Source organism: Suncus etruscus, chromosome 13, assembly GCF_024139225.1.
Source record: "Suncus etruscus isolate mSunEtr1 chromosome 13, mSunEtr1.pri.cur, whole genome shotgun sequence".
Taxonomy (NCBI): Eukaryota; Metazoa; Chordata; class Mammalia; order Eulipotyphla; family Soricidae; genus Suncus; species Suncus etruscus.
Genome location: NC_064860.1, coordinates 38454330 through 38469294, shown reverse-complemented (window position 1 = coordinate 38469294; position 14965 = coordinate 38454330). Strand labels below are relative to the sequence as shown.

The following is a 14965-nucleotide window of genomic DNA, read 5'->3' as shown; positions in this document are numbered from 1 at the left end:
TGCATGCCAGGCAAGCACCTTCCCACTAAACTATTGTGCTGGTTCAGTTTTTTCCTCCACCTAAGTTTTAAGAGGCTTTTAATGAAATAAACAAAATTCTAATTCAAACATACCAACTGTAAATTGTATTTGATGAAATGTAAGTAATTTTTAATATTGTGTGTATAATAACGTTATAGTTATATTTTAAAGAAAAATAACTTTCAAGGGGACAAACTGAAGAACTTATAAAGAGATATAGTGAGATTTATGTGTCAAATTTTATTAATATCTGAGATTTCCTTTAAAAGTCAGGATGGTGGTGGGAGAAAAGGCAGATGAGGATGGGTTATAGATGAAATAGGACTAACAAAAGTTAGTGTTGGCTGGTTGGTGAGTTTATGAAGGTTTGCTATAGTTCATTTCTCCTTTTTCACTTGGTTAAACTTTAATAATAAGTAGTTTTTAAGAAGGAGCACTGCTGGAACCTGATTTACTAGATCATATCAAAGTCAGGTAACTAGGTAGCTGCTGTGGTATATGAAGATGAGATGATAAAATAGTTAATAGTTGCCCCAATTTACTGTAGAGTTGGTATTTGCTCAATTTGTTTTGAAGTGTATTACACCGAAAATAGTTTGAAACTATCTGTTAACATCTGAACTAGATATACTATTGATTGAAGCTTTCATCCATTAGCGTTAAAAATTATTTTATTTATTTATTTTGCTGGTGAAGAGATAATTGGCAATTGTTTAATCCCTTCCTTTCAATTTACACATACTACTTTGAGGCCCAGTGAGAGTAACCAGATTCTTTGGTCAAAGGAAATAACCAATAATATATATATGCTTTTGTTAGCATTAAGCATGCCCAGCAGGGTTATAGAATAATTTATTTTTGCTTTGAACTATATTTTTCTTTCCTTTTATTTTTAGTGTTTATATGCTAATATATATGATATATATATCATATATATATATTGTCTTTTATTTAAACACTGTGGTTACAAAGTTGTTCATGATTGAGTTTCAGTCTTTTTGTTTGTTTGTTTTGGGGCCACACCTGGCTACACTCAACTGTTTCCCTAGCTCTGTGCTTAGAAATTGCTCCTACAGGCTCGACCATATGGGATGCCGAGGAATCAAACTGTAGTAGGCCATGTGGGAGGCAAACAATCTACTGCTGTGCTATCTCTCAGCCTGAGTTTCAGTCTTACAATCTATACAACCTTCACCCATGAATGTTTCCGACCATCAATGTTCCATTTCCCTCCCCGCTGTTTCCCCTGCCTGTCTCTGGGGGCACACATTTTACATCCAACCCTCCACCCCACTCCCCATATTTTCAAATAACTAATTTTGGATATTCTAACCTTGGAGAGTCTTTAACCTGATAGGGATCCTAGGAAATAACTTAAGTATTAGAGTACAAGTTGTGTAGCAAGGCCAAGAATTTGATCCCAGCACTGCCTGGTCCCCAACATGACCAGCTCTAGCCACTGTGGCCCTGGATTTCCACCCTCTTTTTCATCTGGGAAGCAGCACACTGGGCAGTGCTGAGGCTTATTTCTGGCTCTGCTTTCAGGCATTACTTGTGGGGCCCTGGGAACCATGGGGTACACGGGATCAAACCATATGTAAAGTAAGCACACTACCCACTGTACTATATCATTCAGGCCTGAGTCCCACCTTTTCTTTTTTTTTTTTTTTTTTTTCTTTTTTGGTTTTGGATCACATCCTGTGATGCTCAGGGGTTACTTCTAGCTATGCACAACACCCTACCGCTATGCTATCGATCCGGGCCCAAGTCCCACCTTCTTTTTTTTTTTTTTTTGAGAATGCTCAAATAAATTTTATTAGAAATCAAAGGAATAAAAATATGGAACGCTTCACGAATTTGCGTGTCATCCTTGCGCAGGGGCCATGCTAATCTTCTCTGTATCGTTCCAATTTTAGTATATGTGCTGCCGAAGCGAGCACAAGTCCCACCTTCTTAATCATCATTCACCTGGCATTTTGGACTGAGCTTTACTATGAGTGTCTTCTGGTGCCCTGTATATTGCTGGGCGTGGCCTCTCTTTCTAGAAAACTCAGAGGAGGGTAGAAATGCTTGGTTAAAATGAGATAGGGGGCCCGGAGAGATAGCACAGCGGCATTTGCCTTGCAAGCAGCCGATCCAGGACCAAAGGCGGTTGGTTCAAATCCCGGTGTCCCATATGGTCCCCCGTGCCTGCCAGGAGCTATTTCTGAGCAGACAGCCAGGAGTAACCCCTGAGCAATGCGGGGTGTGGCCCAAAAACAAAAAAACAAACAAAAAAAGAGATAGGATTGACTAGTAACTACTTCAGTCCTGTTTAGGGAGATTTGGGAGAGCATTGCTTTGCCAAGTTGCCTCTTCTTTATTATTTTTTGGTGGGGGAGTGGGGGACACATGATGATTTTGTGAAACTTGAATGAATTTTAGTTGGGTCCTTGCTTTGTTCAATTCAAACTTTAATTGTTCCTCCACAGGAGCATAAAATTTCTTTACATGCTAAAAATTATAGATTATATGGATCTTTTCCCTTTTTTTGGGGGATGTTAGTCCACATCCTTCAGTGTTAAGGGGTTATTTCTGGCTTTGCACTCAGAAATCATTTGTAGCTGTGCTTGAAGGATTTATATAGGATGTCAGGGATAAAAACAGGTTAGCCACATGTAAAGCAAGTCCCCTAATGTGCTTAAACCAGTGCTTCTCAATTATTTTGTCATGCCCCCCTAGAAAGAAGAAAACATTTTTGTGCCCCCCCCACGTGACTGTAAATAGTATCTTTTATTAAAAAAAAACTTAACCTGCAAAACAAAAATATATAAAATAATTTAAGTTGATTTTTTAATTAGTGGTGATGTCTGGATTAATGGCTCCAATGAGCATGCTTTGCAATGCATAGCTTTTTAAAGAAGGGTTTGAAGCAGGATGCAGTGACTCTCAGCTCCAGAGACATACAGAGACATAAACACGGGGTTGTTATGACAGTGTTTGCCGAGGTCAAATGTGCTCCCCTTTATGGAGCCTCACGGCCCACCCTGGGGGGCACGCCCCACTATTTGAGAAGTACTGGTTAAAACAAAATGATTTGTTGTTGTTTATTTATTTTTGGCCCAATCCTGTGGCACTCAGGGATTACTCCTGACTCAGTGCTCAAAAGTTACTACTGACAGGCTCAGGGTACCATATGGGATGCTGGGGATTGAACCTGAATCGAAATGCCCTGCCTGATGTGCTAATCGCTTCAGCCCCAGTGTGGATCCTTTCTTCTCCTCATTCCAAAAAAAATACAAAAAATGTTATTATAATGATTTGAGAGAGGCAGCAAGTATCTCTACAGATCCCTTGTCAGTCCTAGATAGCACAGTCATCTGCTGACTTTGTATACAGGCTTCTCAAGTCTCTTAGAATTTGCGAGAAAAAATTCTTATATACCTAGTACCTATAAACATATATGTAAACTAACATATATATGTGTATATAAACTTATTTATTAATGGCTGTAATTTGGCACGGAAGTTGATATATTAAATATGTGCACGCAAAAATCTTATTTTGGCAGACTTTGTATAAAGATAGCCGGGAAGCACAATTCTATTTGGTAGATTCAGAAGTACTGACGCATGACGTTCCCTATCATGATTACTTCTATACCCTGAACAGATACTATATCATCCGCTCTTCCAAACAGAAATGTCGGCTACGGTGAGCTATACATGGATGTTTTAGTTTGAGGAGAACCTCTGGTCATGTATCTATCCTGAAATCCCACTAGCAACTTCATGGAACAAAACTTTATATATTGTTAAAATACTATGTCTAGCAATGCTGAATCAAATGTGGAAATCCTTACTCAAAACCTCATCTAAAATGATGTTTTGGCATGGTGGCACTGTGCAATTTAGACTCTATTGATAATTTCAGCTGCTGCTATTGGAAGAGAGTTGGAAAACTGTGCTCAATGTCCAGTGACAGAATCTGTTGAAGGTTAACAGGCTGAGAGTCCTTGGAGATCACATGTCGATTTATAAATGACTTTGTTGCAGAGTAAACAAGACTAGATGACATTTAAAAAATAGTGATACTCTGGGCAAGAGAGATAACAAAGCGATTAGAGCATTTGCCTTATACCTGATCAACCTGGGTTCAATCCTCAGCATCCCATATAGTCCTCCAAGCACTGCCAAGAATGACCCGAGTGCAGAGCCAAGAGTAACCTCTGAGGACTCTCAGGTGTGGCTCATAAGCAAAAACAAAACGAACAAAAAAAAAAAAACAATGATGCCCTGGTATACTTGGCCCAGTCTTAGCTAAAGTGTAGTTACTTTCAAGTAATTTATGACTGCTTTTAAAAGTATATTGGCAAGTAGAAAATTTATCTTTTTTTAATATATATTGATATTTAAGTAAAGGAAATTCAGAGTGAAAGACTGGAAATGATAGCTTAAAGAGGTGAAATGAGTACATAATTTACTTGCTAGAAGTATGGATTGTATCTAGTGACCCCCAAAGTAGAGCCTGTAATAGCCCCTAAACACCATCAGGTGTGGCACAAATGAACCCTTGTACCCTTTAAGTTCAGGCCTAGTAAAAGGAAAGAAAGAAAATGCCAAGTACTTAAAGTAAAATTGTATAAAATTATGAGCAGCACTTAGTAATTTTAAAGGAAGTTATTGTCACGGAAAATTTTTTTTGTAATCTTAACAGCTTTGAATCCTTTTAGCTAAGTACAATCTTATATTTAATCTCAATGTAAACATAACTAAATTATGTCATTTAAAGAAATAATCTGTCTTCTTTATCTGATTAGAGTTTCCACAGATTTGAAGTACAGAAAACAACCATGGGCTCTTGTCAAGTCTTTAATTGAGAAAAATTCTTGGAGTTCATTGGAGGAGTATTTCAAAAAGCTTGGTTTGTAAATATTTTGATTGATATATTTTTTAAAGAGAATATATTTTATAAACTGGATTCTTTATTGAATAGGAAGAATTTCTACTGGGATGGTTCAAACTACCACTACACCTAGACATTTAAAACTTTTGGTGGTATCACCTAAGCAGTTCTCAGAAGGCCTCTGGACCCCCTTTTGGTCATTCTCAGTTAACTACCTGCGAGTCACTGCTAGGACTCAAGTAGTTGCCTAGGCTGTGCAGTGCTGGGGAGCACCAGGGCTACCCTAACATTACTCTGGAGATACTGATGGTGGTTTGGAGGTGGGGTCATATGGTACTGGAGATTGCATCAAAGTGTTCGCATGCAAGACATATGCCCAATCTCTATACAATTTCTTGTTCACACAATTTGTAATCTTTTAATTTTATTGATCTAACGAACATTTTGTATAATGCTTATTATATGCCATTTTTCTCTTTGCTGTATATGCTATCTATTCATTACAACCATGTGGGGAGATCCTATTTTTTCCTCCACTTACTAAAGAAGAAAGAGATGAAATAACTTGTTAAAGTCACTTAGTTTGAGGCTGTGAGAATCCCTTTAAGGAACCAAGGAAGCTGACTGAACAGAGACTGCAGAACATGCTCATCAATGTATACTAAGATCTGGATTGTGTTTGGACCCACATTCTCTAGCCAGGGCAGAATCCTCCTAGATTTCTGCGGGTCGCTCAACAATGGGGTCACACACATATATGGATTTGGAAGAGATGGGCAGTAAGCCAGAGGAAGTGGTATAGTTGTGCTGTTTGGGTATTCCTTCAATTATATATGAAAGACAAAGTCAATGCATTCATAAACATAGTTAATTTTAGTTGAAGAAAAGCTGAGAATCAGTCAACTCAGGGTAATTTAAGGCTTTGTCTAGTGGCTGATTATTTTCTTTATTCTTTTCTCTTTGGTTGTTTTTATTATTACATTCCTAATCAGGAACAGAGAAGATGGAACTCAAAAATTAGTTTCTGACAGAATAATATACTTTTGATTAAAAAAAATCTGATGAAAGGAAAGGTTAAAACAGATGACAAAAATGAGGTTTCTAGGTTGTTGGCAGATTTTATTAGTGCTTCCTTTTTTGCAATTTCTCACTATAAATTAAAACTATTACATGTAACTTCTTCCTTTGAGAATGACTAGTATCAAAATATATCGTGGAAATCTTTCTAGTGATTCAGTGTAAGTGGGTAGCCTGTTGTTTCCATAACTGATATAGTTTCGTTAATATTTAATGTAGCACATGGCTGATTTGCTCTGATGATCCCATCATTTATTAATACAATTCATTCTTCCTAGAATATTGAAACCTCATTATGGGATCATTATAGTCTCTGAAACTTTTCATTATGAGTAAGAAGTGAATCTAGGCCATATCATGGGTTAAAAAAGAAACTGAAAGCATAACAACAAAACTCCTTTTCTCTTATATTTGAGAAGTTTCTCTAAAAGATTATTTTTTTTCTCCTTAGAATCAGATTTGGTAATGGAAGAATCGATGTTAAATCAGTCCTTAGAAGACCCTGGAAAAGTTCCTGGCCTTCGAAGGAGAAGGCGAACATTCAACCGAACAGTAGAAACAATTCCTAAATTTTCTTCTGGATGTTCTAGAGATGTGAGCCCAGACACCAGAGGGGATTTTACAGGTATATGGTCCCTGATGAAACATGATGAAAGATTTTAGTTCAAGCAAAAACCATATCATGTGTATGTTGGGAGGCAGTTTTGGGTAACACCAGAATTTGCTCAGGGCTTACTCTGGGATCACCCCTGAGATGGTTTGGTGGACCATATCTGGTTCTAGGAATTAAAGTAGGGTTAGTCAAGAGCAAGGTAGAATACATTTCTTTTTTTTTTTTTTTTTTTTTTTTTGGTATTTGGGCCACACCCAGTGATGCTCAGGGGTTACTCCTGGCTGTCTGCTCAGAAATAGCTCCTGGCAGGCACGGGGGACCATATGGGACACCGGGATTCGAACCAACCACCTTTGGTCCTGGATCAGCTGCTTGCAAGGCAAACGCCGCTGTGCTATCTCTCCGGGCCCTAGAATACATTTCTTATTGATAAAACATGTCAGTTCTCCCTTTCTTTTCTGATGTATATCAAAATCTGAGTCTTTTAAAGCAGTGTAACAGTATAAAGGAGCAATTGCATAATACTAGTTATATGAACAACAGAAATACTGTATTGGATATGTATAGTATGTTAAAAATGAGACTCTTTGGAACCAGGACAATAGTACGGTGGTAAGATGTATGCCTTGCATATGGCTAACCTGGGTTCAGTCCCAGGCACCCTATATGATCCTCTAAGCCCCAGTAGGAGTGATCCCTGAGTGCAGAGCCAAGCATAAGCCCTGAGCAGTGCTGGGTGTGACCCCTCTAAATATTTCTTTTATAAAACTAATCTTCCTCATCTGTTCTCTGTTGCTCAAACTTTAACTTTTTAAAATTAAAGAGCTATGGGCCAGAGAGATAGTATAGTGGAAATGGCACTTGCCTTGTTTGTGTTCAATCCTGGTTCAACCACTGTCATCCTATTTAGTCTCCAGGTCTGCCAGGATTGATTCCTGAGTGCAGAGGAGAAATCCCTGACACTGCTTGATGTGGCCCCAAAACAAAACAAATAATAATAATAAAAAAAAACCTCCATATCTAAGTTTAAAGAGACAACTGCCAACCCAGTTGACTGTATGGAAGGCAAATGTACTACCTCTCTAGCCCCTTAGAAAAAAATTTTAAACGAGTGAAGTAATGTTATAAATTCATCTCAAATATAATTTATAGGGATGCAACTTAGAAAGATAAATGATGTAGTAAATTGATTATCTAATTTCAGGGTAAATTAACGTCATCATAGGCCAAATTTGTAGGATGAGAGTTTTATTTATTTATTCATTTATTTATTTATTTTGGTTTTTGGGTTACTCTTGGCTCTATGCTCAGAAATCGCTCTTGGCAGGCTCGGGGGACCATATGGGATGCCAGGATTCAAACCACGGTCCTTCTGCATGCAAGGCAAACGTTTTACCTCTATGCTATCTCTCCAGCCCCCACTTTTTTTTTCTTTTGGTTTTTGGGTCACACCTGGTGGCACTCAGGGGTTACTCTGAGCTATCTGCTCAGAAATCACTCCTGGTAGGCACGGGGGACCAAATGGGATGCCAGGATTCATTCGAACCACCTTTGGTCCTGGGTCAGCCACTTGCAAGGCAAATGCCCTACTGCTGTGCTATCTCTCCAGCCCCAAGAGTTTGACTTTTAAGTACTTGTATTTATAAATCTACTGGGATATGGAAAAATTTGAAAATTGCATAGTAAAATTCCTTCAAATTACTTTATCACTGCAAAGAGTTTTTAAAAATCCTCCTCTGGCTCTTATCAAATGAAACTCAAATGTTACCAATTATAATCACAATTCTAATTGTAACATGGCCTTAATTGTGTGATCGATCTACAGGCACAAGAAAAGAAATGGGAAGCTATGGCACCACTCTGGTCGTGGTGATGAGTATTTTGTAAGTATTTGTTTTGATGTTATTTTGCTTGTGCTTTTACAGTTAACAAAAGGGTTTAAATGCATTTTGTGTAGCTATTGCATTTATGTAGATATTGCCACTAGTTGACAACTTTGGCTTACAAAGCAGAATTTTATGTTTTGGTTTAATCATTCCTAATGTTTGATTTTCTGAATCACAGCGAATACTGACTACACATTCATAATATGTTTTTCTTTTTTTTTTTTTTTTTTTTTTGTTTTTGGGCCACACCCGGTAACGCTCAGGGGTTACTCCTGGCTATGCGCTCAGAAGTCGCTCCTGGCTTGGGGGACCATATGGGACGCCGGGGGATCGAACCACGGTCCGTCTCCTAGGCTAGCGCAGGTAAGGCAGGCACCTTACCTCCAGCGCCACCGCCCGGCCCCATGTTTTTCTTTTTAAAATAATTCTTATTTTTATCATTGTAGGTTTTATAGGAAATTCCATAAATTTAACTGGAATATATAGGCTGGTAAAATTTTAATAATGTCATTTCACTATTTGATTAGATCAATTAGTTAATCAATTACATTATTATTTCACATTATAATCACTTATTAAAATGTAGGTCTTTTAGTGCCATTTCCAAAGATTGAGCCCAGATATCTGGAGTAGGGATTGAAAATCAGTATTTTTAAAATACGGATTGTAGATCGTCTTGGTGCAAGTGATCTGAGAATCACATGATTAAAAATATTAAGGCAATTTGTCTGAATATCAGTGTGTCCTATAGGACTATACAAGTAATAGTTAGGCTTCTGTTATCTTTTTTATTCTTTTTGGAACTTGAGGCAGTTCACTAGATTTAACTGAATTGGTTCTGACTGGGTGATATACTTTGAGTGAATATTTTGGGTGATGAATTAATTTTATCAGCCGTTTTTCTAATTAAAAATTTTAGGACATAGAAAATGTACTTTTGAACTTTAAAATATTCCCAACTTTGTTCAAGTCAGTTTACAATGATAATTTTGGTTAGCAAATATTAGTGACCTTCTGCATTACTTTTCATAATTTCATATGCAGATGAAAATTTTAAATGCATTACTTGCATATATATGAGTAGAATACATATATATATATATATATATATATTTACACACATTGACCAGAAAAGTTGTAATGAAAGTCAATAAAGTAAGTTCATTTGGGGCCAAAAGTAGGATGCTTACCTTGCTATCTATCCCTAGGAATAATGAGTAACACATGAGAATAGCTGGGTTTGACCCCAAAACAAAAAATTAAAAAACAAAAACAAAAACCCTCTAAAGTTCATTCAGCATGTAGCATTGTTCATGATACCATTTGAATATACCTGGCATTTCATACTTCTTTTGCTTAAAATGACTACAAAATATTTTTGTTGAATGGTGATTTTCCTTACTGGGAACAAGATCTATTTGAGATCAAGTCTTTATTGATCTTCATTTCCTTTCTGAAGTAGAACATTATGGGCATGTAATTGCTTAAGCCCAAAGCACCCAAAAATAGACTGTGAAAGCTTACCTGGTAGATTTCTATGCTGGTGGTCGCATATCGACTGTGCTGACTGGGATTTGTAGCAGAGAAGAAAAGATTTTAGGTGCAGCCCATTTTGCTGAATTTGAGACCTTACTATTATTCTAGTTACCTTTCGACTTTTTCTTAAATGCCCATTTGACACACAAAAGTAATTATCTCATACAATAAAATAGAGATCACTGACTTAAATAGCAACTAGAGCTGAAAACTAGTCTCAATCAGACTTGTTTTTGAAGATTTTGCACGTGCATTCTGCATTAACAGTGCTTTGGGTTTGGCTAAAGTGGATTAATCAGTTTTGATTTCCTCTGTCTAGTTTGCTGTTTCTAGTTTTGTTGAATGTGACCCTATTTCTGAAGCTGTCAAAAATAGAATATGCTACTCAGTCCTTTTATCGTCTCCACCTCCAGAAAGAAAAATCTTCAAAGTAAGTCCTTTTATAAACCCCCTACTCTTTTTTCATCATATTATTTGAATACAATTTTTAGTTGCAGAAAACTTATTATCAGTTTTAAATATTTTGGTATCACATCTACACTGTAGTCATCTACTTGTCTCGGTTTTTTTTATTTTGTTTGCAAATGTATGGGGTATTGATGTTTTCTAGTAATGAAGGATGAACAGCTATTCTCCTAATCAGATGGTATTTTTCTTTCAGTTTAGCCTCTGATATGGTGTCAAGAGCAGAAAACATTCAGAAGAACAAAGATCAGGGGCAGCGTTTAAAAGGAGTGCTCCGAGACTCAATTGTGATGCTCGAACAGGTAGATAACAGCACAACAGAACTCAGAACATTGGCAACAGTATGATTCCCATGGCTGTGAGACAATATTTACTATATCATTATTTGAAGATATGTCCTCCTTTGAGCCAACTGTCCTTGTTGGTTTCTCTGTTGTACTCACTGACATTTAAAAAACCAACAGTGTTTGCCTTGCATATAGCCTACTGAGGTTTGATTTCCAGGTTCGATCCCATATGGTCCCCTATGTACCTCCAGAAATGATTCCTGAGTGCAGAGCCAAGAATACACCCTGAATATTTGGGTGTGGCCCCAAAATACAAACCAAAACAAAACAAAAACAAGCTTGGGAGCACACTAGAATTCACTGCATATCCCTTTTTCTCCTTAGTTATAGATTTAGATATTTTCATATCAGATGAATGCAATCACCACTTTCTTTTTGTTGCTCTTCTATATAAAGTTTTATGTTTAATATTAGCTCTCTATGTATCAGTGTAGTCCATGCTCTCTACCCCATCCAAAAAAGTAAAAAAATTTGGAAGAGGGGTACACCAGCCATGCTTAGATCTCACTCCTGGCTCTGTGCTCAGTGGTTACTCCCAGTGGTGTTTGGGAGATCTTATGTGGTACCATGGATGAAACTGAGGTCAGCCACATGCCAAACAAGCATTTTAACTCATACTATGTCTAACACCCCTGCTTCAGAAGTATAAAAATTTAGACTTTTGCCTAGGTACATCCAATTTTTAGTTTCTTTCAATCCATATTTAACTCTGCTTCTAGAAAATCATGGTTATCGGTTTCTGAATTGAACTTTTGACAATTTTCAGAATAAATTTGGATCTCAGCTTCTCTATTTTTTTTGTGGGGGAGCACACCCAGTGACGCTTGGGGGTTACTCCTGGCTATGCACTTAGAAATCACTCCTGGCTTGGGGGACCATATGAAACCCTGGGGGATCGAACCGCTGTCTGTCCTAGGTTAGCCACATGCCAGGCAAATGCCCTACCACTTTGCGCCACCGCTCTGGCCCCTCAGCTTCTACTTTTAGCAGAGTTCAATCTTTCCAAGCCAAAGAAACCTTACTTTGCTTTATAGTCTCAAAAACTTTGTTGTCATAGCCATCTTCTTTGTCCACTTCCTTGGATTTGTATCTGAAAACAACAACAACAACAACAAAAACCAAAAGAAAATAATAGCCTTGTATCTTTTTGTGGGATTTCAAAAGGGGGGTGTGAATTGGATATACGTATTTAATATATATGTATACGTAATAATATACGTATAAATATACGTATTTAATGCATTTAATGCACTAGGTCACTTGCCTAGTTTTCTTTCCTCAGATCTCCCACAGATATTGCTCAAGTTGAAATCCCCAGTGTCCTCTAGCTTTTAAAATTAATGTACCTTTTTTTAGTTTCATCTTACAATGTCAGCATTTGACGGAGCTGATCACTTCTTTCTTGAATTGCATCCAATCTTTCTTTACAATTATGAAATGGGGTGGAAATTCAGCTTTAATGTAGTTATTGACATTTAGTCCTCTAAAGAATTTTTAGTGTATTTATAACGTTTTGCAACTCACAGTACTAATTCCACAATATTTTATTCCTCACCCACCCATTAGCAGTAACTTTATCCCTCATACACTATATGTCTGCTGGCAATCATTAACTTACTTTCTATAGCATTTCTATAGCATTGTCCTATTCTGAACTTTAATATAAGTGGAATCATACAATATACTGTCATTATGACTGATTTCTTTCTGTCTGCATATCTGCACTATTGTGATTTTTATTTATTTATTTTTTTTTGCTAGTTGAATCATCTCCTTTACTTGACCTTTTTCTTAACTTTTGCCTCATGTGCCAGTGACTCTCAGATTCATATCCTTTACCCTTACCTCAAGTTTTGGACTCTTTTAGCCACATACCTGGCATCTTCACCTGGATGCCAATGGGTACCCTAAATAATCATTTTTCTTTTTCTTTTTTTTTTTTTTTTGGTTTTTGGGCCACACCTGGTAACGCTCAGGGGTTACTCCTGGCTATGTGCTCAGAAGTTGCTCCTGGTTTGGGGGACCATATGGGACGCCGGGGGATCGAACCGCGGTCCGTCCAAGGTTAGCACAGGCAAGGCAGGCACCTTACCTTTAGCGCCACCGCCCGGCCCCAAATAATCATTTTTCAATCCAAACTAAACCTGTAACTTTTCTCTAATTGACCTCATTTCAGAAAATGGTACTATCATCTCCACTTGCTCGAATCAAAACTGAATACATGTATACAGTTTCTCCTGTTACTTCTGTACCCTTATTTGTCTGTAAGCTCCAGAAAGGTAGAGTTCACTATTGCATACTCATAACTTAGCACTGTGTTGAACATGTAGTAGGTAAGCAATAAATTCTGGGTGAATAAGTCAATTAGAAAAAGATATTCTTACTCTCAAGTTGCCTACAATTATATGAAATATCAGATGACCATTTATATGGTCAAAGACAACATTAAATGTACAAGTAGTTCAAATGTTTGGGGGAATGTTAGGATGAGGGCCAGAGAGGTAGTATAGGGGTTAAGGCACTTGCCTTGTCTGCAGTATACCCTGATCCTGGGTACTACATATGTTCCCCCAAACACTGCCCACCAGATGTGGCCTTCCCCCACAGAAAAGAGGCCAGATATTTAGGTAAAACTATGCAGAGGGCTGGGGCCAGAGCGATAGCACAGTGGTACGGTGTTTGCTTTGCACGTGGCCAACCCAGGACAGACCCTGGTTCAATTCCTGGCATCCCATATAATCCCCTGAGCTTTCCAGGAGTGATTTCTGAGTGCAAAGCCAGGAGTAACCTCTGAACATCACCCGTGTGACCCAGAAAACACTTTGTAGAGGGTGGGGGTAGGTAGGTTATTGTGAGATGAAGAGGAATATGAATATATCAGCAAGCAAGTCAGTTTAATGGACATGTAATAGAAAACACAGCAGCGGTACATTGGGGAAAGATGTAAGATAAAGCAGCAAAAGGAAGGAACTCAGCAGCAATCATGCAGACAAAAACTCTAAAGAACTGGGTGTTTTATATGCTCCTTCATTTGGGTATGAGAATAAAATTATGTTAAATGCAAATGTAAACTTTTGGCATAAAAAATGGAAGGTTCAACTATCTAATTCTGAAATTTTTTCTTTGCAGCTAAAGAGCTCACTCATCATGCTTCAGAAAACCTTTGACCTACTAACTAAGAATAAGACTGTTGTGGCTGTCGAAAGCTAGGGGTCATAAGGACTGAAATTGTAGAGGTGTTTGGAACTAAAAGAAAACATCCAGAAGAAACCAGGAAACCAGAAAACCAGAAACCAGAAAATGAATAATTGTCCTAAGACATTTCTATATTTTCTCATTATTGGTGCATCTAATATGAATATTCTTATCTCTTAATTACATCTAGTAGTTTCCAATGGCCTTAAGAATCCATTCTTTTACCTTTATATAATTCTAAGCTGTGAATTTCCTCAGTGAACCATGAAATACATTGCACATTTGAATTTCTGTGATACAGAAAAGAAAAAGACACTGATCTGAGTGGTATGGTCTCATTTTTGCAGAGATTTGATGTTTAATGCTTTAGTTTTTATTACAGAATCAGTGTGCCCAGCAGCTTGTTTTCACAGATGAGATATGTTCAAGAGATTGCAACAGGAGAAACTGCTGTCATGACTAAATCTGAGTTTTAAGCATTAACATTTTTAGATTTGTGTACTGTAAATATCACAGTGTCTTCATTTAGCAAATAAATGCTAATTCAATAGTCAGTTTTGTTGTATTTGCATGTTGATGATTATTTGAAAGTTTCTTCAATTGCTTTTCACTCTCTCTTTAACTTGAGAATGGGGTTGGACCATATACCTCCTTGTACTTGGGGGGTGGGGGGCAGGGCTTATGGACCATACTGCATACAAGACAAGCACTACTATCTCTTCAACAATATACCTTTTTTATTTTGTTTTTTGGGCCACAACCAGTGGTGCTCAAGACTTACTCCTGGCTCTAGGCTCAAAGAGCTCAGGGATTCCTCCTGTTGGGTCTCAGGTACTCCCTGTAAGGGTCTTTGGTGACAGGGATAGAACGAATACTGGTAGGCCACATGTAAGACAAATGCCCTACTCCTCCTGTACTATGGTTCCAGCCCTCCTTTCTTA

General features: G+C 37.6%; 1 protein-coding gene and 1 non-coding gene across 2 annotated transcripts in view; one reads left to right on the top strand and one right to left on the bottom strand.

The window, feature by feature from the left end:
* Window positions 1–14663, top strand: part of GRAMD1C (GRAM domain containing 1C) — a 92245-nt gene extending 77582 nt beyond the window's left edge. Inside the window, exons 12-18 of the mRNA XM_049785771.1 lie at window positions 3572–3714; window positions 4820–4923; window positions 6434–6607; window positions 8421–8478; window positions 10337–10447; window positions 10679–10784; window positions 13959–14663. Coding sequence (XP_049641728.1) covers window positions 3572–3714; window positions 4820–4923; window positions 6434–6607; window positions 8421–8478; window positions 10337–10447; window positions 10679–10784; window positions 13959–14039 — 777 coding nt within the window. The 3' untranslated portion in view covers window positions 14040–14663. The remainder of the gene's footprint in view (window positions 1–3571; window positions 3715–4819; window positions 4924–6433; window positions 6608–8420; window positions 8479–10336; window positions 10448–10678; window positions 10785–13958) is intronic.
* LOC126026569 (U6 spliceosomal RNA) lies at window positions 1855–1961 on the bottom strand. Its single transcript, XR_007501792.1, has one exon. It is a non-coding gene; the product is annotated as a U6 spliceosomal RNA (small nuclear RNA).
* Window positions 14664–14965: the final 302 nt, after the last annotated feature.